We start from the raw sequence: 27,993 nt of genomic DNA on the forward strand, positions 1-27,993 counted from the left end.
GGGGCTGGATGTGGGGTCAAAGAGGTTGAGCTGTGCTACCGATGGTCTTTGTGTCTTCGTACAATCCTCCTGCTAGCTGTGGGGTATTTAGCAGGGTCCAAAGGTATTGCAGGGTCCACATCGGGAGCGTGTCACACAAGGATTTGTGACACAGGGTCCAATGGGCTTGTCACAGGCATTGGTGGTGGCGCAGGGGTTGCAGGGCAGCCTGGAACACGGGATCATTAGGGTCAGCATAAGAAAGTTACATTTTTAGAAAGCAGAGTTGGCTAAGAGCAAGGAACCCATTCCCTCGTTTTTAGAGAGCAAGCCTTGCTCAGATCACTACCTCTACAGAGTTCAAAGACATTGGTAAAAAGAGCATATTGAATACTGGAGATAGAGTCCAGATTTCTGTGTAAGCCTGGGGACACAGAGGAGACATTGCAACCTCTAAGGCTTGGCCTCCAATCCAGAAGAGGGGACTTGGTGATACCCGCCATGCAAATGTAAACTTTGTTAAGAGAATGGTGCCTCAGCTGACCCTTGGCCTCTTCTACTATTATGAAGTCATCTTCCTTGGAGGTGCTCGAACGCACTAGAAGACGGCTATATTGAATAGATTCTCTCAAATGATGCTAACAAGGGTCAAAGAAACAGTCGACCTAAAGTTTTGGTTTAATCAAAGCAATGATTGTTCTTCTGTTCTCTTTCCATGTCAGAAACCATCTATAAACATTTAAAGATTTTTCACTCTGCAGCCAAATCATCACCAGCAGGGAGTCCAGTCACCCTGTGATTATCTTTCGGGATAGAAACTATCTTTAGGTAATACTGACAAATACCTTACCCTGGTCTCTACAAGTATACTGGTAGCTGAACTTCATCTGCCAAGTCTCCGTGTTATTCTTAAGGCATTTTGTGTATGCCTCACAGTGATGGATACGCCCACCAGCAACTCACTTGCAGTCCTCGCACTCCAGCAGACCCCGGTACGTGTTGATCTCGCACTCCAGCCTGGACCGGATGTCCAGCAGCACCTGGTACTCCTGGTTCTGACGCTCCAGGTCAGACCGGATCTCACTAAGCTGAGACTCCACATTGGTGATCATGCACTGCACCTGGGACAGCTGGGAGCTGTAGCGAGCCTCACTCTCTGTCAGCGTGTTCTCCAGGGCGTTTCTCTGTCGGGAGAAGACAGGGGCTGTCACGGAGCTGTTCCCTCTAAAGGGCCCTGCATGGCCATCCAGAGAAGTCACAAGCTTCTAGAGCTAAGGAGAGGGAGTGGCCCCAAGGACACCCCAGTGACTCTGCCTCCCAACTCCACACTGCTCAGCAGCAGGGCTGGACACTACACACCATGTTGTGCTGGGCCTGCAGCTCGATCTCCAGGGAGTTGACTGTGCGCCTCAGCTCGATGATCTCCGCCTGGCAGGACTGCAGCTGCTCTGAGCTGGACACCACCTGCTTGTTCAGCTCCTCGGTCTGCAATAAGCAAAGGGAGAGACAGGCTCAGACCCTGCCTTAGGGTCCTAGGGGACTCGGTTGCAGAGCGACCATGGGCTCAGATGCCCACCTGTGTGGTGAACCATTCCTCCACCTCCCGGCGGTTGGTCTCCACCAGGGCCTCGTACTGACACCTGGTCTCGTTGAGCACACGGTTGAGGTCCACAGTGGGAGCAGCGTCCACCTCGATGTTGAGGCGGTCTCCAAGCTGGCAGCGCAGGGTGTTGACTTCCTGTCGAGAAAAGGGCAAAAGATGGACCACAGAACTAAGGAGACCTTCACACTCTAAGAAGCACATACATCATACAGTTTTTTAAAAGATGAAGGCAAAAAACTTTAAAAGGATGAATGTCTTTAAGAGGCAAGTTTATCATAGACATTATTTTTTTAAGATTTATTTGTTTATGTATTTGTGTCTATAAGCACTCTATTTGCATGCATGACCACATGACAGAAGAGAGCATCAGACAGAAGAGGGCTCCAGATTTCATTATAGATGGTTGTGAGGCACTACGTGGTTGCTGGGAATTGAACTCAGGACCTCTGGATGAGCAGCCCGTGCTCTTAACCTCTGAGCCATCACTCCAGCCCCCATAAACACTATTTAGAGGAAAGCTTAGTAGAAATATTATGAGTGTCAAGAAATATGGTGAAAGAAGCGCTGCACTGAAGGTAGAAATCCTGGCCCAGTTGAGGTAAATCGCCTCTGGGGACCATCTGAGTCCCTTCCCTCATCTCCGTATGGAGATCTTTGGATATGCTATTGCTAATATTTCTTGAGGTCCTACCATTTCCTTCTGGTTTTGTACTTGTCGTGTGATAAGCCCAGTGTGGCAAGTGATTTATAATTTTTGCTACATAAATATGAAGAAGCCCAGTTGAATGTTGCCCACTCATTCTGTGTCTCCCAATGTCATATCCTGTCTGTTGGAGCTCATTTTCTCCTTGGGAAAATATCTAATCTTTGAGACATATAGCTGATTTCCTCACATTGCATTCAAACATGAGATCTGAACCAACCATTATTTAAGTTTCTTTCTCCCATTTTTCTATCCAGTCCTCTACCCACCTACCCATTCACCAAATAGCTTGGAATCCATTTGCCTAGATTTCACAAAAAAACAAAAACATCCTTTCTTTCCAGACTTTATCACTGATTTGATCACTACTCAGAAAATAACAGAATTCATGTAAGTCTTGGGCCTCACAACTGGTCCCATATGGACACAAGTCAGGCAACCACACTTCTTCCTATAAAAGAAATCAACCTGGGCCTTGTCGCCCAATCATCTCTCAGCTATGCTTTGAGCAACTAACAAAAATGTTGGTTAACCTAGCAGAGCGAGAGCTACTTTCTCCTGCTCAGGAGTCATGGCACCCTCAGTATTGAGACCTGGGTGTCTGGCTCTTTCTTACCTCCTCATGGTTCTGCTTGAGACACAGCAGCTCCTGCTTCAGGGACTCCACCTGCGCCTCCAGGTCAGACTTGCAGAGGGTCAGCTCATCCAGGATCCTGCGCAGGCCGTTGATGTCGGACTCTACCAGCTGCCGCAGGGACAGCTCCGTCTGGTGCCTGCACACATGATCAAGTCAGAAGACATCAAAGATGGGAAAAGAGTTTCTGTTTGGATAACTCAAGTCAAGCCCATCCTACTTTGAGGCTATCCCATTCGGAATGTTTTAAAAGGAAAACATCAGTGTGGTGAGTTGGCGTGACCTGTCTCCTTCTGAGACCCACAGAAAAGGCATTGTATGTGATTCCACCAAGAATTCACTCACAAGTTGCTATCAGGGAAGCATCCAGTCTTTGTCCTCTTGAGTTGCTACACTTCCTAATTCTACTACAGCCAAGCTCCCTTCCTTTCCTGGAAATCATAAAATTCAAACTCACTTAGATCCAACCTTGCCACTGAATGGCTGGAGATGGGATCTTTAATCACCCTGAGCCTTGTTTGTAAAAGGAAGAGAACACTAATAGTTCATTGTGTTGGGGTGAAGGTAAAAAAAATGATACAAGCAGAATCCTAGTATAAATTTTAAAGTCCCACAAAAGATTTAAAGGGTCATTATGACTATAATCCTACCTGGAAATATTGATTAATTCACTGGAAAAAATGGCTTTTGCCTCCTATCTTTTTATGGCTTAATAACGCCTTTGGGATACTTGATAATGACTAATTTATATTGTGAGGCCAATTTTAAACTTTATTTTTAAAGCCAGACTGCTAAGTTCAAAAGTATAAAGAATGAATGGTCTCCTACATTGGTTCAAGCTAAACTTAAAACATAGACCCTCAGCTCCCTGACAAAGACACCTTGGCTTTTAATCTAACCCGAACCCAAGTCACAAGAACACTTGGAAGCTGCTTCTGGCCCATCCTCAGACCGAGGAGGCATCACTTTGCAATTCAGCCTCTCACTAGGCTGTTCTGGGCATTACCCATGTCTTACTTGGTCCTGAAGTCATCGGCAGCCAGCTTGGCATTGTCAATCTGCACCACCAGCCTGGCGTTCTCAGACTTGCCGCACAGAATCTGCACAGAATGGAACGTGAGGTACATTATTTCTTCCCAGTTGCTCCGTGTCCTTTCAGATCTTCACATTGGGTACAGAAGCAGCACTCGCTCAAAAACCATCATGTGGAAGCACAAATATGATGCTGTGCTCTGCACAGTCTGCCTCTACGTTCATTTGTCTAGCATCATGCCTTCATCCTTCTATCGAGCACTAAGAGCTCTTGTCTTCTGTCTCTATAACCCAAGCTGCGGATGCCTCTCACACAACCTCTGAAGTACGTCCCACAACTGGCTATCCTTCTCTTGCTCTCCCATTGTCTGTTCTTCAAACAGACATGAAGAAAGAGCTCTGGGAACCAATCTGCTGGCGGCAGGATGCTGGCTTCCACTGGGCACTGCTGATCCTGCACTGAGGTAATTGGCTCTCATCTGTGTCTTTCTTTTTATTGTTGTTTTCTTGAGACAGGGTTTCTCTGTGTAGCCTTGGCTGTCATGGACTAGCTTTGTAGACCAGGCTGGCCTCGAACTCACAGTGACCCGGTAGAGTGCTGGGATTAAAGGTGTATGCCCAGCTCTGAAGCACTTAGGTAAAAAAATGTAACATGGATGCCAGAAAGAAAGGGCGTGAGTTGAATGTCCTTATTCATTCACCCACAGCTGGTGAGTGTGGCCATGACTTCCACTCTTCTAGGGCTGCTCCTAGCTTTCCTGTAGTAACTGAGGTTACTGGGTGATCAAGTCTCAGGTCAGGTGAGCAGCGATCCCCAAATGCCCACAATGGGGAGCAGTTCTGGGATAGAAAACCAGGCATGTTGCAGATAAGCAGGACAAGTGGCTTAGCCTCTTACAGCATCTCCACTGGAACCTGCTGTCTCCTGTCCACTCTCCTGACACTGTGCACATGTCATAGGTAAAATGCCTGCACCTCATAGAACCCACATTTTTCTTAGATTCTCCAAGTGGCCACTTCCATGTACATTGTACCTTTCCCATAGCACTTCTTAGGACCTTTGTCATGGTCGCTCTTCCCTGCATCTCGCTGCTGGAATAAGATTCTCTTTCTCAGCGTTTGACCCCTGACCCCGACCTAGCAACACACCTAATCCTCACCAACTGTGGGTAAGTAAATAGTGATCCTCAAATCACATCACTTCTTTCTGGCATTCACTTTGTTGAAACTACAGAACAGGAGACAAACAACTTCCTCCAAGAACCAAGGGCATGCATAGTCAGACAGAAACTCCTATTTGTTGGGAGCTGGGAGATAGTTCAATCGGTAAAGTACTTGCTTTGCAAAATGAGGGCTTGAGTTCAGTGCCCAGAAGTAAAGATTTAAAAATTCATGGCATGGTAGTGCTCACTTATAATCCCAGCACGAAGGAGGCAGAGACAGATAGCCCTGTGGCTCACTGGCCAGCCTACTTACCAAGATCCAGTCCAGGAAGGGTCTCCATTCCAGAAAAAAATATGGTGAAAAAAAAATATATATGTACACAAATTCTGCTTGTCATTCAAACTCCACTCTGATACTGGCTCTTTTGAGGGTCCTTTCAACTCCCACCTTTATGCGGACTCTACTCCTGTCTTCATGGCCCTATATGTCGTTTGCCTACATACATGTTCTAGTGAATGGTGTGTGTGTGTGTGTGTGTGTGTGTGTGTGTGTGTGTTTACTGGTTTATCAAAGCTGCCTTTTACTGTAGTTGCTACAAGTTGGAAAGGCTTTAACTATTTAAGTATCCACGTAGAAACTCTTTAGCTCAAACAATGAATTCAGGTGCATGGTATTTTTTTTTTTAATGTTCTAATTTGTCTAAAAGCAAGAAAAAGACATCATGATACACCTTTAAAAGTGAGCTATTCTGGTTTGGGGTGAGAAGCGTGCTAGGAACCACTGGCTAATTTGACACCGATGCTGAACCTGCATACTTCCATCGTGGTGATTCCAAAACGCATTTTCAAAGGCGGCTTCTTCGCACTTGAGGCCACTGAGTTCTGCATCCACCTCCAGTGTCGGCTGTAAACAGCCTCAGCTCCACTCAGACTTGAGTGTGTTCAATGGAATAAGTATTCATTCAAATGGCACCAGGGTGCCCATCCCCCTCACCTTCTGCTGCAGCTCCTCAATGGTCCTGAAGTAGGCCTGGTAGGCAGGACACAGCAGGGGCTCCTGCTGCTGGTTCCTCTCCTGGATCTGACGCTCCAGCTCCGCGTTCTCTTGCTCCAGCTGCCTCACCTTCTCCATGTAGGAGGCCAGGCGGTCATTCAGGAACTGCATGGTCTCCTTCTCGCTGCCGTTGAAGGAGCCCTCGCAGAACCAATTGCAGTTGCCCACATTGGCGGGGATGTTGCAGGCCCCGGGCAGGGTGCAGCCGTGGCAGCTGGGGGGCACGCAGGGCCTGGAGGAGCAGCTGGTGCGGCAGCTCATGGTGGGCAGGCAGCAGTTGTAGGACATGGTGCTGGAGGGAGCAGAGCTGTGAGAGTCAGCTTCTAAGCTGGTGTCCTTTCTCTGGTATAAGGCCTGGTCCTCTCTGCAGCTTTATATTCTGTCAGTGGTGGGTGTGGTGACCACAGAAAACATCAGCCCCCACCCCCTTTTGTGCTCATTACCAATTTTCTATTTGTTATTTGGCCACCTTTCATGAGTCCTTTAGCTCATAAAATGTTTTACTTTGGCTTCCTGCTATGTCAGGACTCCTCACCAATCACTCTGGTTAGTTCAGAAAGAGCTTCATGGTTTGGCTTCAAAGTAACCAACTTTGCCATTAGCAGCACTTGTTTACTGGGCATTGAGTTATAGTGGCTTCCAGCCCCTAGATTTGGGAGGCACTTCTGATCGCTTTCTCCTAAGCCTTGGAAAGGTCTGTGACTTGTTCAGCTTCTCCCCGGCAAGGAGTCTGGGAAGAAAACCATATGAGTATCTCCTTAGAAACCAAAGTGGTTGGTAGCAAATCCCAAAAGTTAACACCAGAAAATGCAATCCAGCTCAGAGATGCCAGACCATCCAAGTGGGTGGAGACAACATTAGCTTCTTCCAGTGGGGGAATCTTCGGGGCTCCATTTGTATCACTGTGTCCACACAGGAATACTTAGAACACTAACATTTGGGGAGGGGTAGCGACTGCCCACAACCTAGTACAGTACCTGCCTGTTCACCATGTCCCTGCCTGTAATTGGCTCCTGCTCCCTTAAAGGGGTCCACTTTGCACCAGACACTGAGTGAGCTAGGTACCTCATATGCATTAACTCCTTCAGGGCCTACAGACCCCTATTAGAGTTTATAAAGTGGCCTCAGAATTTCCCCAAGGTCATACAGGTCCACCGCAGCAGAACAAAGGTCAAAGGCAGAGTTCCCTAATTCCAGTAGCCACATTCTTGCCGTTGCGTGACACACTTTCCTTTCCAATAGCTTTAATATAAGATGAAATAATATGGGATAGACTGAATTCAGTGGAACTCAGCCATTGTGTAGAAGTGTTTCTCCTCGTGTGCCCATCCCCAAGTCAGAATGACACCAAGAAACAAGCTTACTAAGAACTCATCAAGACTGCATCGTTCCCGCTAGAGGCTGAAAAGATAGAAACCCATAGTCAATCTAGTGCAGAAACACCTGAACCTAGTCCTCCCAAGGGTGCGATCCCTCACTGCCAACGTGTTTGCTAAAGCGACATCTCATGACTGTCAGCACATTTTGGCAAACACATCTTCTGCCTTTGTGCGTTTCTAGATGGAGCTTTGAACTGCCTAGATTGTATGTCTAATCTATTGGTGTCCTAAATACAAAAGGCATTTTTTTCCTCCTGTAAACTCTACAGTAATTCCTATCACTTAGGTCATTCTGTCTTCAAATGTTTGCCAGGACCATGTTCTTTTCATTATTCTCATGAAAGGCAAATCTACATATTTTAAGGCTGTATCTACTTGTGGAGCTATCCAGATGTTATTTAGAACTAAACCCATTGAGTAAGGTAAACATCCGCGTTAAGTCATTGCTTAATGGGTCAGACACAAGTTTAGACTATAAAATGATGTTGTGAGTTTTCTTGAGTGATTCTGAAAGTCATTTCCAAGGAAGAACTAGTTCCAAGAATGCTTTTATACAGAAAGCAAGCTTTAAGCAAACGGGCAGTCTTTTAGCAGTAACCTAAGGTGTTCGCCATCTCTGAGAACCATGTTCTACTGTGCTATGAGGATCAGGTGTGCTGACTTAGAATCAGCATCAAGCTGATCAAAGTCCAACTGAGTGAGCTTACACAACCCAAAAAGAAAAACCATGTGAAATCATTATTTTTTTTTTTAATTCTCTCTCATTCTTGTCCTTTTTTACATCGCAAGGCTCAAAAGAAAATCCCAGACAATGCTGCCTTTTAACGAGTAAGAAAGGAATAGTGGTCCCAGACTAGAAAATGCATCCATGAAGATTGTATAACTACTGCCACAGCTTCTAGGCTGCTCAGAGTGGAATAATCCAAACGTTCACAGTAGAGTTAGAGGAAGACAAGCATCCTAAGTGGAAGTGGCTGTGTTTGCTGCATGATGGCGTGGGTAGTATATAGCAAATGGCTGAAAGGGTGTCTGTTAAGAAAAGAAAAAAAAATTCAGCTCATTTCCTAGGAATTCTTAGAAGTATAGTGTTTCTCACTTGCTCCATGTACCCTACACTGTGTGTTCTCAACTTTATAGAAATGATAATGTTGTCTCTGACATTGAAGGCCAATGACCCTTCAATAAACATGATGAGCAGATGAAATCCTAACAACCAGAAAGGTTTTATAGTTACCTGTATCATTGTGTCAGACGCGGTGTCTGAGGCTTCTGGTCTCAGGATGTGAGCCAAGGACATTTGAGGTTTAAGGACACTACTCATTACAGAAGCCAGGGCTATTTCCATATCAGAGATCACACACAAACTCAGCAGTCGTGTTTAACCATGGAGTGAGGTCAGGGCAAGTCTTTTGCTGGAGTCACCCTCCCTGTCTTTAAAGTCATGAGGAAGCCTCCCTTCTCTTTCCCAAAGTTATGTTTATGATGGTCAGTATTTGCTCTTTGAAATTCTCATCAGAACATAGCGTATGTAAGATGTGTTCTTTTGGAAATGTAAAGACAATAATATATTGTGTTCCAATGACAATGAAGGGTCATGGATGGTATCACTGGGCAAGCAAGAAGATTTCTCACATCCAAAAGGGCTCCAAGTCAACTCAGAAAGTACGTGTGAAGTTCTCTCATGCTGTTTTTCACTCTAGAATAGACTATTGTGAAGCAATCCCAAACCATGTAATTTAATGAACTTTTAAAATTTTATGTATTTATTGTTATTATGTGTCTGTGTGAGTGTAGACACACATACATGTGTGTAGGTGTCAGACAACAACTTCTGTAGTCATTTCACCACTTATGCCTCTGCATGGGCTCTGGAGCTCAAACTCAGAGTCATGAGGTTTGTGTGGGAATCACTTAGCCGGGCTAACAATGATTTTATCCTACCAGGGATGGCTAGATTAAGGAAGCATGCAGGGAGGGGGTTAAAATCTGACATGTAGCATGCTCTACAGGTCAAGGAAAAGAGCAAACATAATGCAGTTTTGTTTTGTTTTCTTTTGTTTTAAGCACAGAAAATAAGCATCATGCTTAGTGTGGCTTGTGTGGTAAATGTTTGTGTTCCTTTCATTCACCATCACGTTGATAATCTGAGGTGAACATAAAGGAGCTGTGAGGACAGGGCTTCTTTCCCGGCAGCCTACAGACCATGTCTCTGCATCATCGTCGCCAGTGAGCTCCCTATTTTATGTCCAATCTGAATGTCCTCTCCCTTGATCTCTTGACCACCTCCCTCTGTGAAACTAATAACTTCTGTTGGCTTCTCGCTCACCTCAGCTGCTCCTCCATTTGCCTCTCCAGGTGTCCCCAAGAGATGTAGAAAAACAAGCTATGAGCCTCATGTTAGGAGTTTTGAAGCACCCCCTGTCAGCTCTGTCAGTTTCTGTCAGTGGTCCCCAAGGCCCTTCTGTCCTCTACCTGATTTTCTCAGTGGTCCTAACTCCTACAGATCAAGCTACCACCCTTACTTAAATAACTCCCTAAGAAATCCAGCCCCTCTTTTTGAAGCTCTCTACCTCATTATTGTCTCATTTCAGGATGCTCGAAAACCTCCCACCCGGGGATCTGGATAAGAGCACTTGTTGCTCTTGCAGAGGATCTGAACTTTTTCCCAGCATACACATGACAGCTCATAAACATTCATAACTACAATTCCAGGGGACCTGATGCCCTCTCCCGACCTCCATGGACACCAGGTACACACATGTTGCCCATACATACATGTACAGTAAGCATTAATACACATAAAATAAGATAAATAAGTCCATTTTTAACAGAGAAAAAACTTTAGACCCATAGTAGGGCATTTGTGGTGAGTAATCTTCTGTGCCAGCTTGACCCCAGGTATGAGATGCCAGATAGCTGACTGAGTGCACTCCTGCGTGCATTTGAAGAGTGTTTCTGGAAACCAATTATATTGAAGATAGTCTTTGCCAATGTTGAATCTAAACCACTAAGAGGTCAAAGAATGGACATGGTATGTAAGGATGTTCAATTCACCTTCAAACCTTGACTAGGACCAATCTCATCAGCTCTCCTGGCTTTCAAGCCTTTGGGCTTAGAATAGAACTAGATAATTGCCTTTCCTGGGCTATCATCTTGCCAATTACAGACTCCCTCAATCTCCATAATGATATGAGCCAATCCTGCATAATAATTTTTCTATACATCTATCTGTGCCTTAAATAGAGAATAGGTATATACATAGGTAGGTGGGTAGATGATAGATAAATGGTAGATGTTCTTGTGATTGGATTTCTATAGGTAGCCTGTTGGTTGGTTTGTCTAGAGAGCCCCTGACCAATACAGTGTTCAACCAGTATAATTTCTTCTTCATCTTTTCATGTTCTTCATCTCCAATCAGTTTCCAAATGCTAGAGGATGCCCCAAAAACCATCACCCTCTCTCCAACCCACCCGTCTCAGTTTGCGGTTCCTCTTAGCAGCTTCCTCAAGAGTCTTCCTTCCATTCCTCCCAACTCCACGAGCTTCCAGCTTCAATTACAAGCCAAGCTACCCACAGCTGCTGGATATATCACATGACAGCTTCCCGTGCAAGCAAATCTCATAGATAACCCCTCAAAGCGCTGTCGGATGAAGCCTGCCAAACTATCACGCAGTTTTGTTCTACTGCCACATTTCTTTTACGTTCTAGGTTAGAAAGTAAACTCTCAGATTATAAATACCCCCTCCCAATTCCTCATTTCCTTACCCAGCACACATAATGTTTAAAAGAACCTTCCCTCTTCTTGAACTTACACAGTCATCAATCTAAACCTGTGCTATCAAATTTTATTTCAGAATTATGCTAGTGTCATATAGCAGGAGTTGACTGGGGTCAGAACTATGGGAGGTACATAAAGTTTTAATAACCTTATCTTGAATGCTCGTTAATGTTACTCTTCCTCATCCATTCCATTCAATGGTGTCTCTTGCTTTGCGCTCTGATTTGGTTGATTCTGTTGCAGTTGAAGGGCCCACGGTCAACAAGACAGGCAGACAAATAGCATATGAACAGTGCATGTTGTCAAATCGCTCTCTGAGTCTTTTCTTATCATTTTCTCACACTTCTGAGATTTGTAATTTTTCATTTCTATCTCCCTTGAGCCATCTTGCTGCCTGTCAGTGATAACTGTCTCTGTCTTATTCACTCTGGCATGTAAATATTGCTGAGTCAGGAATGAAGTTTGTTTATGAGTGACTCCTCCTTCTCTGACATAGTGTTTGACAGACAACAATAGATAATTGATTGTATTTATGTCAGTCAGAGAGCATTAATTGAATACATAATAACTGTGGTTGTGTTTTATAGACTTGAAAAATTCTTAAAAATTCAAAGATGAGGCAAGTGGGTGGAGACATAGGAACTGTTGCTTATTGGGAAAGACAGTGGGCACTGGCCTTTCTTAGAATTATACACTGTAGAATACAAAGGGTTCGTGCTGGGCGTGCTGATGCATGCCTTTAGGCCAGTACTAAGGAGCCAAAGACAGGAAGATCTCTGAGTTTTAGACCCGCATGATCCACATAGCAAGTTCCAGGTTAGCCAGGGCTATGTAATGAAACCCTGTTAAAAAAGAAAGAAAGAGAAGAAAAAGAAAAAGTTTGTGAAATACAATTATTTCATTTTTAAAATTGGTCACACAAATAAATAACCACAGTGCATCTGTTTATACAGCTCATTATTTGATCTACTTTTATGTATGCAGTTCACCTGTTTATTACTACAGTATCCATGTGACAGTTGTTGGTATGACTCAGTATTTATACCACCAAAATATGTGTGTTACCATTGACTATTTTGTATGACTAACCTGCAAAGTATATGATGCTTTTATGTGTTTCCCAAGTAAATCCCTTTAAAAACATAAATTTTAAAAACAAATTATTGGGCCTAGAGAGACGGTTCTACAGTTAAGAACACTTAATCCTTTTGCAGAGGACCCGGATACTGTTCCTAGCAGCCATGTAGCAGCCCAAAACTGTCTGTCACTTCATTTACAGGGGATCTGATACTCTCATCTGGCGTCCATGGATACCAGCAGACATACGTCTGGTACAAGATATACATGTAGGTCAAATCATCACACATGTAAAATAAAAATAAATTTTTAAAAAAATTGTAGATTTGAGAAAGGTTTAAGGGAGCAAAATTGCCTTGATGAGAGGAAAACTGAAGAATAAAAAGTTGGGCTGGAGAGATGGCTCAGTAGTTAAGAGCATTGACTGCTCTTCCAGAGGTCCTGAGTTCAATTCCCAGCCACATGGTAGCTCACAACTATCTATAATGTAATCTGATGCCCATTTCTGACCTGCAGGTATACATGCAGGCATAGCACTGTATACATAATGATAAATAAATAATTTTTTAAAAGAATAAAAAGTTGACTGTACTTAAAAGATAATGTCTTAGCATAATGTCAATTATAAATATAATGGTTAATAATATTATTTATTGGTTTAATTAATTACACACTGACATAAGTGGAAGGACTTGAGCAATGAACTAGTGGTGATTTCTGTTGTTGTTGTTTTTATCTGAGGTGGTGATTTATTAATTTAATTCTCCTCTGGCAAAATTTTACTTAAGTTTTTCAGATATACATTCTTATGAGATAAAATCTTTTCCCTTAACTTTGGGCAAATAAACAACAATTTGAAATCTAAAGAAAAGGGCAATTCAGCTGGGCGTGGTGGCACACTCAGGGAGGCAGAGTTAGGCAGATCTCTGTGAGTTCGAGGCCAACTTGGTTTACAAAACTAGTCCAGGACAGCCAAGCTACACAAAACCCTGTCTTGGAAAAAAAAGAAAAGAAAAGAAAGAAGGAAGGGAGGGAGGGAGGGAGGAAGGGAGGGAGGGAGGGAGGGAGGTAGAGGAAGAGAGAGGAAGAAAGAAAAGAAAAGGCAATTTCTTAGGCATAGCAAGTAGGTAACAAGACAGGTCTGCTCACCAAAGTTAAGTCTCATCAGTTAGGTGCGATGGTGTGGACCGACGTGAAGTGAAACTATCTTTGTGAAAACATGGAACTTGAGCCGAGACTTGTTAAAACAATGAGAAGACCAAAAAGCAGCAAGTGGCTTCAACGGAAAGGACAGTTTACCCAACTACCCTTCAGAGTGAGCTTTCCCAGAGGCAGACCTCCCCCTAAAGTCTGGAGAAAGGCTTCAGGGCTTCCTCAAGAGAGGACGACATGATGGGGGAGGGAATCTGAAAAAAAGCGGGGCCTCCAAAGAAAGGCCCTAAGCAAAAGGGGCAAACAGGTTCATGAGTAGTTTTAGGAGAGATGGTGGATAGTTCTACACAGTGACTGGCGTGAGTGGAGCCAAGTTCTGGAAGGGGCCAACATGTATCTCACAGCTACTAACTAGAGGTGCTATAGGGCCATAGCTGTGCATGGCTTCTTTACTTTGTCTTAGAAAGCAAGCTCTGGGGGAGGTCTAGCTTGGTTTATGGGTTTGGGAGCAGCTACGGAGTGTGTGTTTTAACAAGACTAAGATTCAGGAGTCATCAGCTAACCCGAGAGTCGTTAAGGGTGACATTTATCCCGGAACAGGGATAAAGAAAGAAAGTCGAAACACCTCTTCAGAAACCAGAGCACAGGTGATCAGATCCATCCTGGGAAGGTATGAGGAGCTGTGGAAATCAATGAAGGGGCCCTTCCATGAGTCTATACGGGTGGGGGAGGGGTTCCAGAGAGACGTGAGGAGGAAGGACCACTACTCTCCGAGTCATTTCTACAGTGCAGGTGGTAAGCTAATTTAAGAGAAAGAAGCCTAAGGAGATTGGCAATTTGACAAACTGGGGGATGGGGGTGGGGAAGTGGGGGGGATGGGGGATGGGGGATGGGGAACTCTCACAGTAGCCAAGCGCTCTGCAGCTGCAGCAAAATGGGCTTGTGTGTTGGTGGCTAAGTTTTCTGCGTGGCCTGCCACTGGTAAGAGTGTGCCCATCCAGAGAACACCCCTCCCCGACCCCTCAAGGTTTCCCTTTGAGCTTACGAGCTAGGCCAGGCATTTGATCCATTTAGTCACCCTGCTAGTGCAAGGTATTTTTATGGGACCGTCACGAATAGTTTACAAAGCATGAATACGACATGAGAAACACCTTTACTATGCCAGAGAAATTAAGTTTATTGGGAAGTAAATGAAGCTGCCTCCTTGCATTCCAGGGAATACCAGAGAAGAAAGGCAGGCAGGGAATGGAGGCACAAGCAGGAAGCTCCCTCTATGGTAATCCTCAGAGCTCAGATTGCAGAGACCTGACACCTGCAGCAGCAAAGAGACTCTCGACCTTCCACTTAAGGAGTTTGTGGGGAAGTTGGGAATGGCCATCTTTGCTTGTTGGTCTGGAAAGCATATCCCTATCTTTTAAAAAGCACAGTTGTCATGGTGATGTTTCAGAATAGCAACCGAAGTCCTAGCCAAGGAGGGGCCTGGGGACCATTCCTGAGTTTGAACTAAATGGCCTCATTGACATCTTCAAAGGGGATTCCACATTATTCAGTTACAGCAGCGCTTTTGAGAGCCACAGCAAGGTCCGCAGGAGCCGCCACTAGCATTGGTGGTGGCACATGGGTTGCAGGGGAGTCTGGGGAGACACAAAGGTTATGAATGGGTCAGAGAGGAGAAATCAGAGAACCCTAAATCACACCTGGTGTCTTGCACTTATAGGAACAACCTACGAATTATCAGTGGTTAGCGTGGAACTGTGATTGTCGTCAAAACCCTTCTCCCTTACCCACAATCCCTCGTGTTGAACTGGAAAAGTATGTTTTTGAAAAATACTGCCTCGCTCTTTTATGCTCTCTGGGAACTTAAGATCTGCCTTAACATGTAAGGCTGTGACTGCCAATTCCTCCAGCCCCTCCCTCAGCCCTGGTAACTTTCAGAGGCAGGAATCAATTCCCTTCACCTTTGCTCATCTACAGTTACTTAGCTAGTACAAATCGCTGCATCCTCCATAGGCTTTCAGTAGTTTAAAACATGGCTACCGTGTGTGTCCGTATCTAAAATGCCCATCACACTTACAATCCCAGAAATCCAATCTGTACTCACTTGCTGTCCTCGCACTCCAGCAGGCTCCTGTACGTGTTGATCTCGCACTCCAGCCGGGCCTGGATGTCCAGCAGCACCTGGTACTCCTGGTTCTGACGCTCCAGGTCAGACCGGATCTCACTAAGCTGAGACTCCACATTGGTGATCATGCACTGCACCTGGGACAGCTGGGAGCTGTAGCGAGCCTCGCTCTCTGTCAGCGTGTTCTCCAAGGCATTTCTCTGTGGGGAGAAGACAGGGGCTGTCACGGAGCTGTTCCCTCTAAAGGGCCCTGCATGGCCTTCCAAAGAAATCACAAGCTTCTAGAGCTAAGGAGAGGGAGTGGCCCCAAGGACACCCCAGTGACTCTGCCTCCCAACTCCACACTGCTCAGCAGCAGGGCTGGACACTACACACCATGTTGTGCTGGGCCTGCAGCTCGATCTCCAGGGAGTTGACTGTGCGCCTCAGCTCGATGATCTCCGCCTGGCAGGACTGCAGCTGCTCTGAGCTGGACACCACCTGCTTGTTCAGCTCCTCGGTCTGCAATAGGCAAAGGGAGAGACAGGCTCAGACCCTGCCTTAGGGTCCTAGGGGACTCGGTTGCAGAGCGACCATGGGCTCAGATGCCCACCTGTGTGGTGAACCATTCCTCCACCTCCCGGCGGTTGGTCTCCACCAGGGCCTCGTACTGACACCTGGTCTCGTTGAGCACACGGTTGAGGTCCACAGTGGGAGCAGCGTCCACCTCGATGTTGAGGCGGTCTCCAAGCTGGCAGCGCAGGGTGTTGACTTCCTGATGGAGGAAGGAGAAAGAAGAAAAAGAATGAGCCTACGAAAACAGATCTGCTCTCTTCCTGCTATATGGAAGTGGGCACATTGCCTAAAAATGGGATGGGGAACTGAAAAGAAACTCAGGACTGTGCCAAAGATGTACACATCAAAACGAAGTTTGAATAGGAATCACACCAGTGTCTTTCGCAAATGAAAACTGAAACACCTTCCCAACCTTCTAAGACTGGTCCTTGGCGCATGCAAATCCTCCTGTTTCTTACCTCCTTTCAGTACTGCATACTTAGCCATACTTAAATATGCCTTGCCTATGCACTTCTTTGCTCAGCCTACACCTTCAAATAGCAACACACGTTTTGGAATCTTCCTCTTGCCCCTGAGAAGTACTCCCCAGCTCCTCTCTGGAAACCCGGCTTCCTCCCACCAGGCACACCACACAGCACTTATTTCACTCATTTTTGCAATATATCGCTCGGGCTCCGTAGCTGCCTTCCACACTAGACAGCACGTTCTTAAAGAGAGGGGTTATGATTTACTAGATCTCTTATCATCCATCTCCACCATCAATTCCAGTGCCCAACAGTAGTGACCAGCAGAGCTCAGTGGATGAATATTCCCACCCAGGATCTCTACCACCTGTCTGTACTCACCAGGATGCTGGAGCATCATCAGCTTGCCTTACTCCTTGATAAGGATACTGTGCCATCCTGCTCGGATCTTAGTTTAAGGTCTTCCAGGGAGTGGTCCCACATGAGGGAGCATGACTTGGGGTACCTCCTGACTCCAGGGAGCCTCTCTTAATGCTAAAAGCTTCGCTCTAAGGCCCTGAACCCTGCTTTTTAAACATTTCTTCTTACCTCCTCGTGGTTCCTCTTGAGACACAGCAGCTCCTCCCTCAGAGACTCCACCTGAGCCTCCAGGTCAGACTTGCAGAGGGTCAGCTCATCCAGGATCCTGCGCATGCTGTTGATGTCAGCCTCCACCAGCTGACGCATGGACAGCTCCGTCTGGTACCTGCACACATAGGATGGGACGATCAGCTAGTATCTTTCTAGGGTGAGATTGGACCAAGAACTCCATTAGCACATACAAACATCTGTCTGTCTTTCCTCTTCTGTTTCCTTCTTGCTGTGTGTGGATCAGCTTGGGGGCAGTGGCAGGGGGGGAATGTCTTGACTCACTTAACTCCACAAGGTGCCCACAGACACCCAAAAGGTGGATTCCTCACTCTGTCCTTAATGTTACTGGTTAATATAACACCAAAGCAATCTATTCTCATTTCTGGATTTGGGAGTTGTATTTTTTCTAAAATCTTTCTAGAAATACTGATATAGGTTGAACTTCACTGACCAGAAAATCAAAAACACAAAATGTTTAAAAATCTAAGATTCTTCAAGGGACATAGCACCACGGTGAAAACTGCCCCACCTGACTTCACTGACAGAGCAAAGTTCAAATGCAGGTGCACTGAAAACCATGTCTAAAATGGCATTCCGGCCTTGTTTATGGTGTATAGACAACTTAAGAAATGAGTCCTGGGCTTAGACTTGGGTCCCATTCCCAAGATATCTAATTAGGATTTTTCAATTACCCCAAGCTCAGAAGGCAAGGCGAACCCGAAAACACTTCTGGTGCCAAACACTTTCGATAAAGGGCAGTCAACCCCCATATCAACTGAAGGGCATGAGTCTGGATGCCTATTTGAAGCTTATTTTTTATAGCCAGACTTAGGAGGAGACATAGGAAGCAAAAAGGAAGGAAATGTCTTTCTCATCCCTTCCACCTGCCCTTCCAGGCAACATTAGACCCACAGAGCCATGAACGAGCCAACGAAAGAGCTCCCAAGGTTTGGAAGTCACCCAACTCAAAAGGTTCAACGTACTTGATCCTGAAGTCATCAGAGGCCAGCTTGGCATTGTCGATCTGGACGGCCAGCCTGGCATTCTCAGACTTAGCACACAGGATCTGCAACAATAGTTCTAGTGTGAGATCCACTTGAACTTGACCATGTCTCCCCAGTTCAAACCAAGGCGGCAGCTGCTGGCCTCTGAAGTGGGCCACTCCCTCACCTTCTGCTGCAGCTCCTCAATGGTCCTGAAGTAGGCCTGGTAGGCAGGACATAGCAGGGGCTCCTGCTGCTGGTTCCTCTCCTGGATCTGACGCTCCAGCTCTGCGTTCTCTTGCTCCAGCTGCCTCACCTTCTCCATGTAGGAGGCCAGGCGGTCGTTCAGGAACTGCATGGTCTCCTTCTCGCTGCCGTTGAAGGAGCCCTCGCAGAACCAATTGCAGTTGCCCACATTGGCGGGGATGTTGCAGGCCCCGGGCAGGGTACAGCCGTGGCAGCTGGGGGGCACACAGGGCCTGGAGGAGCAGCTGGTGCGACAGCTCAGGGCAGGCAAGCAAGACTCGCAGGACATGGTGTTGGGAGAGGTGGTGGGAGAGCAAGTGAGCTGCCGGAGGTAGATGTGGGTGAGATTTGAGTCTCTCCTTCTTTCATGGCCTTTTATACCCTTAACTGGTGGGTGGGGGCATAATTCTCCTTCCTGAAGCTTCAGCTAATTTTTCTTCAAAATATGCTACTTAGATTGCTTTCAAAGAGTCCCCCCTCAACCCATAAATTTATTCCATTCAGCTTGTGTCACAGCAGCCTCTTCCGAGGTGCAAGCGGTTGATGATGTCAGAGTTTCATCAGCTGGCTTCAAAGGAGGCAGATTCATCACGGTCACCAGAGGCTCACCCCATTACTCAGAGGGAAGGATAGCCGGGGACTTGAGGTGGGGTCGTTTGGGAATCAGAGATTCCTTTCCCGGGAGGATCGGCTGATATAACTGAGGCAAAGGCCCTTGAGTAAGCATCCTTCCCATAGGCCTCTCCTCTCAAGTCTGCCCATATTTCAGCATCCAGGGAAATAAAATCCTTATAGAATAAATTCAGCCTGAACTAGCTACACATGGCCTGATGCTCAGTACTGGCTGCACCATGGGAAAGGTGCAAATAGACAGACTACTAACAGTTGTGTATGGGTGCTTGGGAAATGAGAAAATGAAATGAAAGCTGGATGGATGGATGGAAGGCACAGACAGACAGACAGGAATTATTCTAAATAGCGATTTGCCCAGCTATAGGCCACAGAGTGGCCTGTATAGAGTGTGGATCTGTGCTCTGAGAGGATGGTGGAAACTTTTAAGAAATGGAGCCATTGGATAGGTTCTTTGACATTGAGAAACACAACACACACACACACACACACACACACACACACACACACACACACACACACACCCTGTACTTTTCTGTCCTTAAGAAGTCAAGCCATGCATTTGCGTCAATAGTAATCTAAATTATTAACAATCCTAATGAAAATTCTCGTTTTACAGTATCTCCATGAACACAACATCCCATGCTTTTCTTGACAAGGTGGCGGTGAGATTGTTGTCCCTACATCATTGCTTCTGGGGAAGCTCAGAAAATGCCCAAGTCTGTGGAAGAATGTCAAGCCGATGGTTCTGATTGTGGGCTCCATCAGAACCAGCGGAACCTCCTCTCCTGTCACATGTCCCCTGGGGCCAGGCCTCCTGCCTCTTGACTCTTGGGCTGATTCAATTAGTCTGTTTGAAAGGAAACTGAACTCTCAAAAGTTTTTATGGGTCTAGAGAATGGAACATTTCACCTGACAGAGGCTCACCCACCTGTCCTCTGACTGGTGTGGCCTGCACCTGAGCAGCTGCAGTCTGCTGGAATTTTAGGGCAAGCTCCCCATACACACCAGCTTCGAGGTGTGAGGTAAGGGTGAAGGGGGAGGCAGTGAAGTGGTTTTTTGGGAACAGTTTAGGGAGTGGGTTCCTACAGCCCACAGTTTTCAAATGTGCCTCCCCTGGTTTTATAAAACACCCCAAGACTGAGAATTGCTGTTTCTCCATGCATCTGCTGATGGCAATGACCACCAGGAAATGGTTTATAAAAGTGTTTTGAGAACTGTAGAACACCGTTATTTACAATATTTAGATGTGACTAAAAAAAATATATATATATATACATATATATATAAATATATATATACATATATATATAAATATATATATGTATATATATACAATGACTCACGGATCATATATGTTTTGTTCATAGCCACAGTTCCCCTTTGTTGCAGATATTATCTCTACTCAAAGCATTACAGAGATTTCTGTCTGCAAGGGGGTGTGGGCTGCATTGCTTTAATGCTCAGTTTGTAAACAACACACCTTTCCCTTAGGGGATCAGCTTGACTGTTGTGAAGCCATTCAAAGAGCAGCTGGGAATAAGATAGACAAGTTAGATAATTAAAAGCAAACAAAATGTCTAATTATATCAATTATGATCCATTATTGTCTTTAGAGTGGCTTGACAAAAAAATTAGTTTGGAATGTACCTGCGTGAGGAGCCTGTGCCTAGGGGACAACTTTGAAGAATGCCATTGACTGGGATGTAGACCCATTCTTCATACCTTATGGCAGAGGTTTGTCTATAACTATAGATGGAACCTGATTCTAATAAGCAAATGTGATTTTAAGCAAGTTTCCAAGCCTCAGTGTCCTCGTCTTTAAAATGAGTTTAATTTCTAACAGTGGTATAATCATTCACTGCGATAACATCCTGCTATTTTCCTAACTCATGGTAGACACTCAACAGCTAAGAGCTATATTGGTTTCGCAATTGTTGCTGCTGTCATGAAGTTAGTGACTAAAAGTGACTTAAAACAACTCGAATGTATTCCTCAAAATCCCATAAGTTAGAAGTCTAAAATTGGTCTCAAGTCAGAGTTTTATGCTGTGCTAAAAAAAAAAAAATCAAGAAATCGAGTAGCATTTTATACATGAACCATGAAAAATCTAAAAAGAAAGCTGGTGAGATGACTCTGTGGTGAAGATGCTTGCTGCCAGGTCTGACGATGGGAGTGCCATCCTGGATCTCACATGGCAGACGAAAAGACTCAAATGCTATAGATTGTTCTCTGACTTCTTCACACACATATACACGATATGCTTAAATAAATTTAATGTTTTTAAAGATTTCTTAAAGGATCAAAGTCCAAAACATCAGAATCAAAACTATAAAACATAATAGAAAAACATGTATACATAGAAGGAAATCTTTGTGAATCTGTATTTGACACCGAGAGCTCAGACAACCAAAAGGAAAAATTGAATAAACTTCCTCCAAAATAAACCTATGCATCAGAAATTCAAGTTAATGGGGCTGGAGAAATGGTTCGACAGTGAAGGATGCTTCCTGCTCTTGCAGAGGACCCAGGTTACCTCCCCAGCACCCACACGGTGGCTCACAACCCTCTGTAATTCCAGTTTCAGGGGATCCAGTGGCCTCTTCCGGCTTCATAAGCATTGTACACACAGTGCACTTACATATACCCAGACAAAATAAATAAATTGAATTATAAATTAAATTAAATAAAAATAAATTTAAAAATGAATAAATAAAAGGAACTCCCTTAAGAAAATAAACGTGGTCGGGGAAATATAACTTGGTGATCAAGTACTTGCCTAACATGTGTAAGGCCCTGAGTTCGGGGTGCAATCCCCAGAAAGAGAGGTGAATAAACCAAGGAGTTCACAAACTGTGGGAAAATATCTATGGATCACTAATCTGGTGGGAAGCAAAGTCTAGAATTTATTATGAATTTCTACAACCAAGCAAGAAGAGGAAACATCTTAAAAGATAGATAAGAGATTCCAACTGGCAATTCTCCAAAGAAGATACGCAAATGGCCATCGAAAGAGATGGTCATGTCCTTAGTCCTTAGGAATATGCAAATGGGAACATGAATGAGGTGCCACTTCACACCCATTCTGATGACTATAGCTTCAAACAGACAGAAAACAGCAGGTGTTGACAAGCATGTGAGAAATGGAACCCAGTGCGTTTCTGGTGAGAATCTTAGGTAGTACAGAGGCTGCAGCAATGATACAGTTTCCACAGCTTGACATCAGTTCACAAAACCGTTGCTCACAAAAGTAGGCTGACAACATCCAAAAGGGCCTCTGGGGTTTTATGAAGTCAACGCTGGTCATGTCCATGGATCTTCCTAACAGTTAAAGAAAGATGGACGCCCTCTCCTCACAAAGAGTGCTCTCCTCAGGCCCCAGAGCTTGTTCCCTTCAGCATCCTAATATTTGTTTCCAGCACCAGCTCACTTGCTCAGGCGTGAGGCTCTGTGTCGTGGGGTGATAGCACCTCTTGCAGGTCCAACTTTATGCCTTTTAACAAATTGTGAGTAACCAGTAGTTGGGAGCTGCCTAAAAATACCTCTCCCTGCCTCAGCCCCTAGCATCTACAGAGTAGCAACCCATTGGGGATTGGTTAGATTGAAGTGAGAAAAGACAAATATCCCATGGAGAGTTGATGGGTCTTCTCAGTCAGCGACTGGAAAGCCCAGGTTAACAATGAAGAAGAGGACATTCTTGGTATGACTGGAAAAGGCAGGAGTTCCTTCACAGGGTACGCCTGGGGTTGCCTGGACCACAAGAACCCAGAGTCATAGAGCACTAGTCCAAGGATCCTACTGAGAAAAAAATCATCTTTCTTTTCCTGAGCCTCTTTGCAATGCCTAGTTCGTGCTTCCTAGTTCAGACTTGGCTAGCAACAGCTCTGGGAGACTCCTGTCATGAGCAAAAAAACAGAACACAAGGGAGAACATCAGCCCAGCATTGCAGCTGCATCACCCTCCCCTCTGGCAGCTTGCTCTGCCTCACCCGTGGGTCCAGGGTGTCAGGCTAGCCAGATGGGCAGATGCCCATCAAGAGCCAAGCCATCATAAAGCCTGGCTTTCAAGTGGCTGTTTATAGAGTCCTCAACCGGTGAGTAGACAGCAACAAATGAACATCAAATGAGAAAGGCATCTGCTTTTGCCAGGAAAACGTTTATTGGGAGATTACAAGGGAGGGCCACTGGAGAGCCACAAGAGAATCAGGTGCTTCTGAAGGGGAAAAGGCAGGCAGGAAATGATCTGGCGAAGGGCTCACTAGCTGAAGGCATGGTTTCTGGGGCTGTCAACCCAGGGGTCCTCTGACCATTCAATTTGTGGTCTTTATGCCTGGTCTGTGGAATGAACCAGAACCAGGTCAGAGCTCTGGAGCGTTAAGCCCTGTGTCCTTGCTCTTTTGGCAAAACCCTGGGTTCTAGCGTACGAAGGAGTTGCATGGCCCACAGCGGGGACGGGGGACACATGGTGGGCAAGGGGCAGGGGGTGGGCAGGGTGTGCAGGGATTGGAGACGCAGGGTCCGATGGGCTTGCCGCACGCGTTGGTTGTGGCACAGGGGTTGCAGGGTAACCTAGAAACAAAGAATAGAACAGGAAGGTGAGGTAAGGCAGGTGTGTAACCGCATACCAAGAAGTCCTCAAGGGCACAAGTCCTAGCCTAGGACAGAGAACTCCAGGTCCCCTCTACCACAAAACCTTCCAATCGCTAAAGCTCACACCATTACAGAGAGCCCCAAGAACTACACAGACATTCCAAACCTATACATGCCTAGCTGTTGCCCATGAATAGGTTATTGCTTTTTCCAAGCTTTATTTTCCTTACACAGAGAACTGGAAGAACACAGCTCCAGCCTACCCAAGGGCAATCACACGACCAGATAAGACGGTGTGTATCTTAAGCTCTCTGCACAATGAAGTATTGTAAAAACAGACAGCTCACCTGATCCTACGTGTTATCACACTAGAATACAAAGAGTAACTGTGCAAGTTCAGTTTGTATGCAAACAACTGTGTTAACAAACCATTTCACGTTTGTAATGGTGGCCATAGTAGGTTTCATGAGGTCTGTGTGAGCATGTCTGGTAGGAGGGTGTGATTTTCTTTCCCAGGGTAGGAAGTCTCTGAGGGGTCCAACTGAGTCTCATACTCCATTGTGAGCTCTCAACAAACCCATCCAGCTATGCACTCACTTGCAGTCCTCGCTCTCCAGCAGACCCCGGTACGCGTTGATCTCGCACTCCAGCCGGGCCTGGATGTCCAGCAGCACCTGGTACTCCTGGTTCTGACGCTCCAGGTCAGACCGGATCTCACTAAGCTGAGACTCCACATTGGTGATCATGCACTGCACCTGGGACAGCTGGGAGCTGTAGCGAGCCTCGCTCTCTGTCAGCGTGTTCTCCAGGGCGTTTCTCTGTGGGGAGAAGACAGGGCTGTCACGGAGCTGTTCCCTCTAAAGGGTCCTGCATGGCCTTCCAAAGGGATCCCAGTGACTCTGCCTCCCAACTCCACACTGCTCAGCAGCAGGGCTGGACACTACACACCATACTGTGCTGGGCCTGCAGCTCGATCTCCAGGGAGTTGACTGTGCGCCTCAGCTCGATGATCTCCGCCTGGCAGGACTGCAGCTGCTCTGAGCTGGACACCACCTGCTTGTTCAGCTCCTCGGTCTGCAATCGGCAAAGACAGAGACAGGCTCAGACCCTGCCTTAGGGTCCTAGGGGACTCGGTTGCAGAGCGACCACGGGCTCAGATGCCCACCTGTGTGGTGAACCATTCCTCCACCTCCCGGCGGTTGGTCTCCACCAGGGCCTCGTACTGACACCTGGTCTCGTTGAGCACACGGTTGAGGTCCACAGTGGGAGCAGCATCCACCTCGATGTTGAGGCGGTCTCCAAGCTGGCAGCGCAGGGTGTTGACTTCCTACAGATGCATAAACTCAGAGTTACCGCCCTCAATGAGTCTCAGAGATAACCCTGCCTGTTGAAGCCTCCCTAAGTCTATTTCCTCAGAAAAAGAAACTAAGTGGAACAAATCATCTCCATGTGGCTCAACTCCCTCCTCACCCATCACTATGCCATAACACTTGGCCTCAAAAAAAAAAAAAAAATCCAAGAGTTTGTTGTCCTGTCACTGAAAGACAACAGCCTAACAAACATTTCCAAGATTTGAAAACTGTCTATGAGACCCTCGGAATGGAATGCAAAAAGATGGCTGGGCTGGGTCACATTGTACAGAAGGAGGAGGAAGAGGAAGAGGAAGAGGAGGTGGAGGCATAGAAAATATCAAGGCACCTCCCAGGAAAAGCCACTCATTCCTCACCAAGAATTTGGAAGAGCAGAAGCAACACCCTCCTACACTGACTTATTGAGGTTAGTGGAGAGCAGTCTCATCCCTAATAGAGCAAGTCTAGAGCTCTACAGCTGAGCTGGGTGGCCAGTCGCCAGCAGATGGAGATGTCTGGGAGATAGTGCCTGGGTTTTTCCCATGAGGTGTATCCTATCTGAGAACAAGGACAAGTTCATGTCTAGTTTTCTCCCGTCGGGTCTTGGTGGCTTTGAGGGGTGTTTATTTGTAAGTACACCCTGAAGTGCATACCCTCTCAGCCCTGCTTCTCTCAAGCCCAACGCCTGGAGCTCGAGTTGTTTCTTCCATCACTCTCACCTCCTCATGGTTCCTCTTGAGACACAGCAGCTCCTCCTTCAGGGACTCCACCTGCGCCTCCAGGTCGGACTTGCAGAGGGTCAGCTCGTCCAGGATCCTGCGCAGGCCGTTGATGTCTGACTCCACCAGCTGCCTCATGGACAGCTCCGTCTCGAACCTGAAAAAGGGCAGGGTCAGAGCAGCACCCGGTGGAACTCCAAGCCTCAGAACAATAATCCTTGTCTGATGCCATTTGCCTTGCCTTCCTACTTTCTGCAATGAATAGACCCAAGAGACAGAGAATTCTGGATGCTCCATCCAAACCCAACACTGTTCTTTTTGCATTTTTGTGATTCCTTTTGCTTGCTTCTGCCCCCAGCATCTTTTGCAGAATTGTTCACAGCTGACAGATTGTCAGCTGTTTGGAAGAGCTTTGGAAATACCCTTCTTTAGCTGGAGGTTAAGCCAAAGAAAAGGATGCTGGTGTGGACGCCAGACCACTCACTTGGTCCTGAAGTCATCTGCAGCCAGCTTGGCATTATCTATCTGCACCACCAGCCTGGCGTTCTCAGACTTGCTGCACAGGATCTGAAGAAGGAGAGACCACATGAGTTAGTAAGCATGAAAAAAAAAAAAAAAAAAAAAACATAAAACCCATCGACGTCTTTAAAGATACTTGCAGTTATTTTGAAGGGAAAATGGAAAAGCAAGGACCGTTATGGGATGGAAATGAAAAACACTTCTCTACCTTAGGCTAAGGAACCCCCAGCGAACTGCCATCACTTAGATATAACAGCACGGCCCCCTCACCTTCTGCTGCAGCTCCTCAATGGTCCTGAAGTAGGCCTGGTAGGCAGGACACAGCAGGGGCTCCTGCTGCTGGTTCCTCTCCTGGATCCTACACTCCAGCTCCGCGTTCTCTTGCTCCAGCTGCCTCACCTTCTCCATGTAGGAGGCCAGGCGGTCATTCAGGAACTGCATGGTCTCCTTCTCGCTGCCGTTGAAGGAGCCCTCGCAGAACCAATTGCAGTTGCCCACATTGGCGGGGATGTTGCAGGCCCCGGGCAGGGTGCAGCCGTGGCAGCTGGGGGGCACGCAGGGCCTGGAGGAACAGCTGGTGCGGCAGCTCATGGTGGGCAGGCAGCAGTTGTATGGCATGGTGCTGGAGGGAGTGAGGTGCCTGGCTGAAGAAGACACGATGTGAGTTCTCCAAGCCTCAGAGCTCTGGGTCCCTGTCCTCCGGCAAGCATTTATAACCCTTCTACAGAGGGTGTGGGCACAGTATGTAACATCTTTTTTTTTCTTTGTACTCCCTCACTGATTTTCAGACGCCCTCTTTTTCAGTCTGTCATTTGCTTCCCTCAGAAGAGTCCCAGGTCCCATAAAATTCTTTACTTGAGCTTCTTGCTAAGTCAGGACTCTTCTTCAGCCATTACACCCATGAAATCAGAGTTCTGTGGTAGACCTTCAAAGAAGCCACATGGCCCAGCCCTGGTCAGCTGGGTGTTGGTCCATCCAGTGACATTCTTTTGTGTTCCAAGATCCTGAAGTCCCATAAAAAACTTCATGCCCTGGCATACATGTTCTTTCCAGAGAGAGACTGCTGGAAATCAAGTTGCATTCAGTTACAGTCATCAACTCTTGTTCTTTCTAACGAGAGAAGTTCCTCTAAATGTTGCAGCACTCCGGGCCAAGAGTGGATGACCATAGTGGTGATTTGGACTAATCTGAGCCTCAGCTATGAAGGTTTGGGAGCTGTTTGTGGTTGACAGGACCATGCAATGGCCTTGCTTATCGCTTAAGAGAATGGTAGAGGCTTTGATTAAAAAACAAAACAAAGCCAAAAAACCTTGAGAAGAGAGAAGTTTCTAGAAGAGACCGTTTTGAAAGAGGTCTGAGAAGTATACATTGTTTAATCTGTATGGGTCACTGGAAACTCACTCAAACTGTCTAGGAAAAGAACTGCGGAAGGAATAAAGAAGTGTTTATCAAACTTTTACATGAGGCATCGGATCAAAACAGAATGTATGAATTTGTTAGGAAAGACAAGAAATAACCCATAAAGGGTTTAGATAGAGCACTTTCCTACTATATGTAATGACCTGGGTTCTATCACCAGCAAAATAAAGAGACAGCCCAAAGGGGTCTCCACAGGCAAGAAATCACTTTACCT

The 27,993-nt window shown here is 46.1% G+C and overlaps 2 protein-coding genes across 4 annotated transcripts; both read right to left on the minus strand.

The window, feature by feature from the left end:
• On the minus strand, positions 1-27,063 carry LOC127200376 (keratin, type I cuticular Ha1). 3 transcript variants are annotated; one of them, XM_051158579.1, is made up of 8 exons: positions 26,631-27,062; positions 26,326-26,408; positions 25,842-25,998; positions 24,939-25,100; positions 24,722-24,847; positions 24,448-24,591; positions 943-1,019; positions 1-208 (listed from the first exon to the last, which is right to left on the minus strand). In XM_051158579.1, the coding sequence occupies exons 1-8, from the start codon at positions 26,976-26,978 to the stop codon at positions 88-90; spliced, it is 1,218 nt and encodes a 405-aa protein (XP_051014536.1). In that variant the 5' UTR covers positions 26,979-27,062; the 3' UTR covers positions 1-87. The 3 variants fall into 3 exon arrangements, with proteins under 3 accessions (XP_051014536.1, XP_051014537.1, XP_051014538.1); XM_051158580.1 differs by lacking the exons at positions 24,448-24,591; positions 24,722-24,847; positions 24,939-25,100; ... (1 more) ...; positions 26,326-26,408; positions 26,631-27,062 and adding exons at positions 1,339-1,464; positions 1,556-1,717; positions 2,902-3,058; positions 3,937-4,019; positions 6,109-6,526 and having other exon boundaries at positions 943-1,163; XM_051158581.1 differs by lacking the exons at positions 1-208; positions 943-1,019 and adding an exon at positions 23,380-23,752 and having other exon boundaries at positions 24,371-24,591; positions 26,631-27,063.
• On the minus strand, positions 14,976-18,843 carry Krt34 (keratin 34). Its single transcript, XM_051158585.1, has 7 exons — positions 18,496-18,843; positions 18,309-18,391; positions 17,284-17,440; positions 16,269-16,430; positions 16,052-16,177; positions 15,656-15,876; positions 14,976-15,188 (listed from the first exon to the last, which is right to left on the minus strand). Exons 1-7 carry the CDS (start codon positions 18,841-18,843, stop codon positions 15,101-15,103), a joined length of 1,185 nt encoding a protein of 394 aa, XP_051014542.1. The 3' UTR covers positions 14,976-15,100.
• Positions 27,064-27,993: the final 930 nt, after the last annotated feature.

This window comes from Acomys russatus, chromosome 16 (assembly GCF_903995435.1).
Source record: "Acomys russatus chromosome 16, mAcoRus1.1, whole genome shotgun sequence".
Lineage (NCBI taxonomy): Eukaryota > Metazoa > Chordata > Mammalia > Rodentia > Muridae > Acomys > Acomys russatus.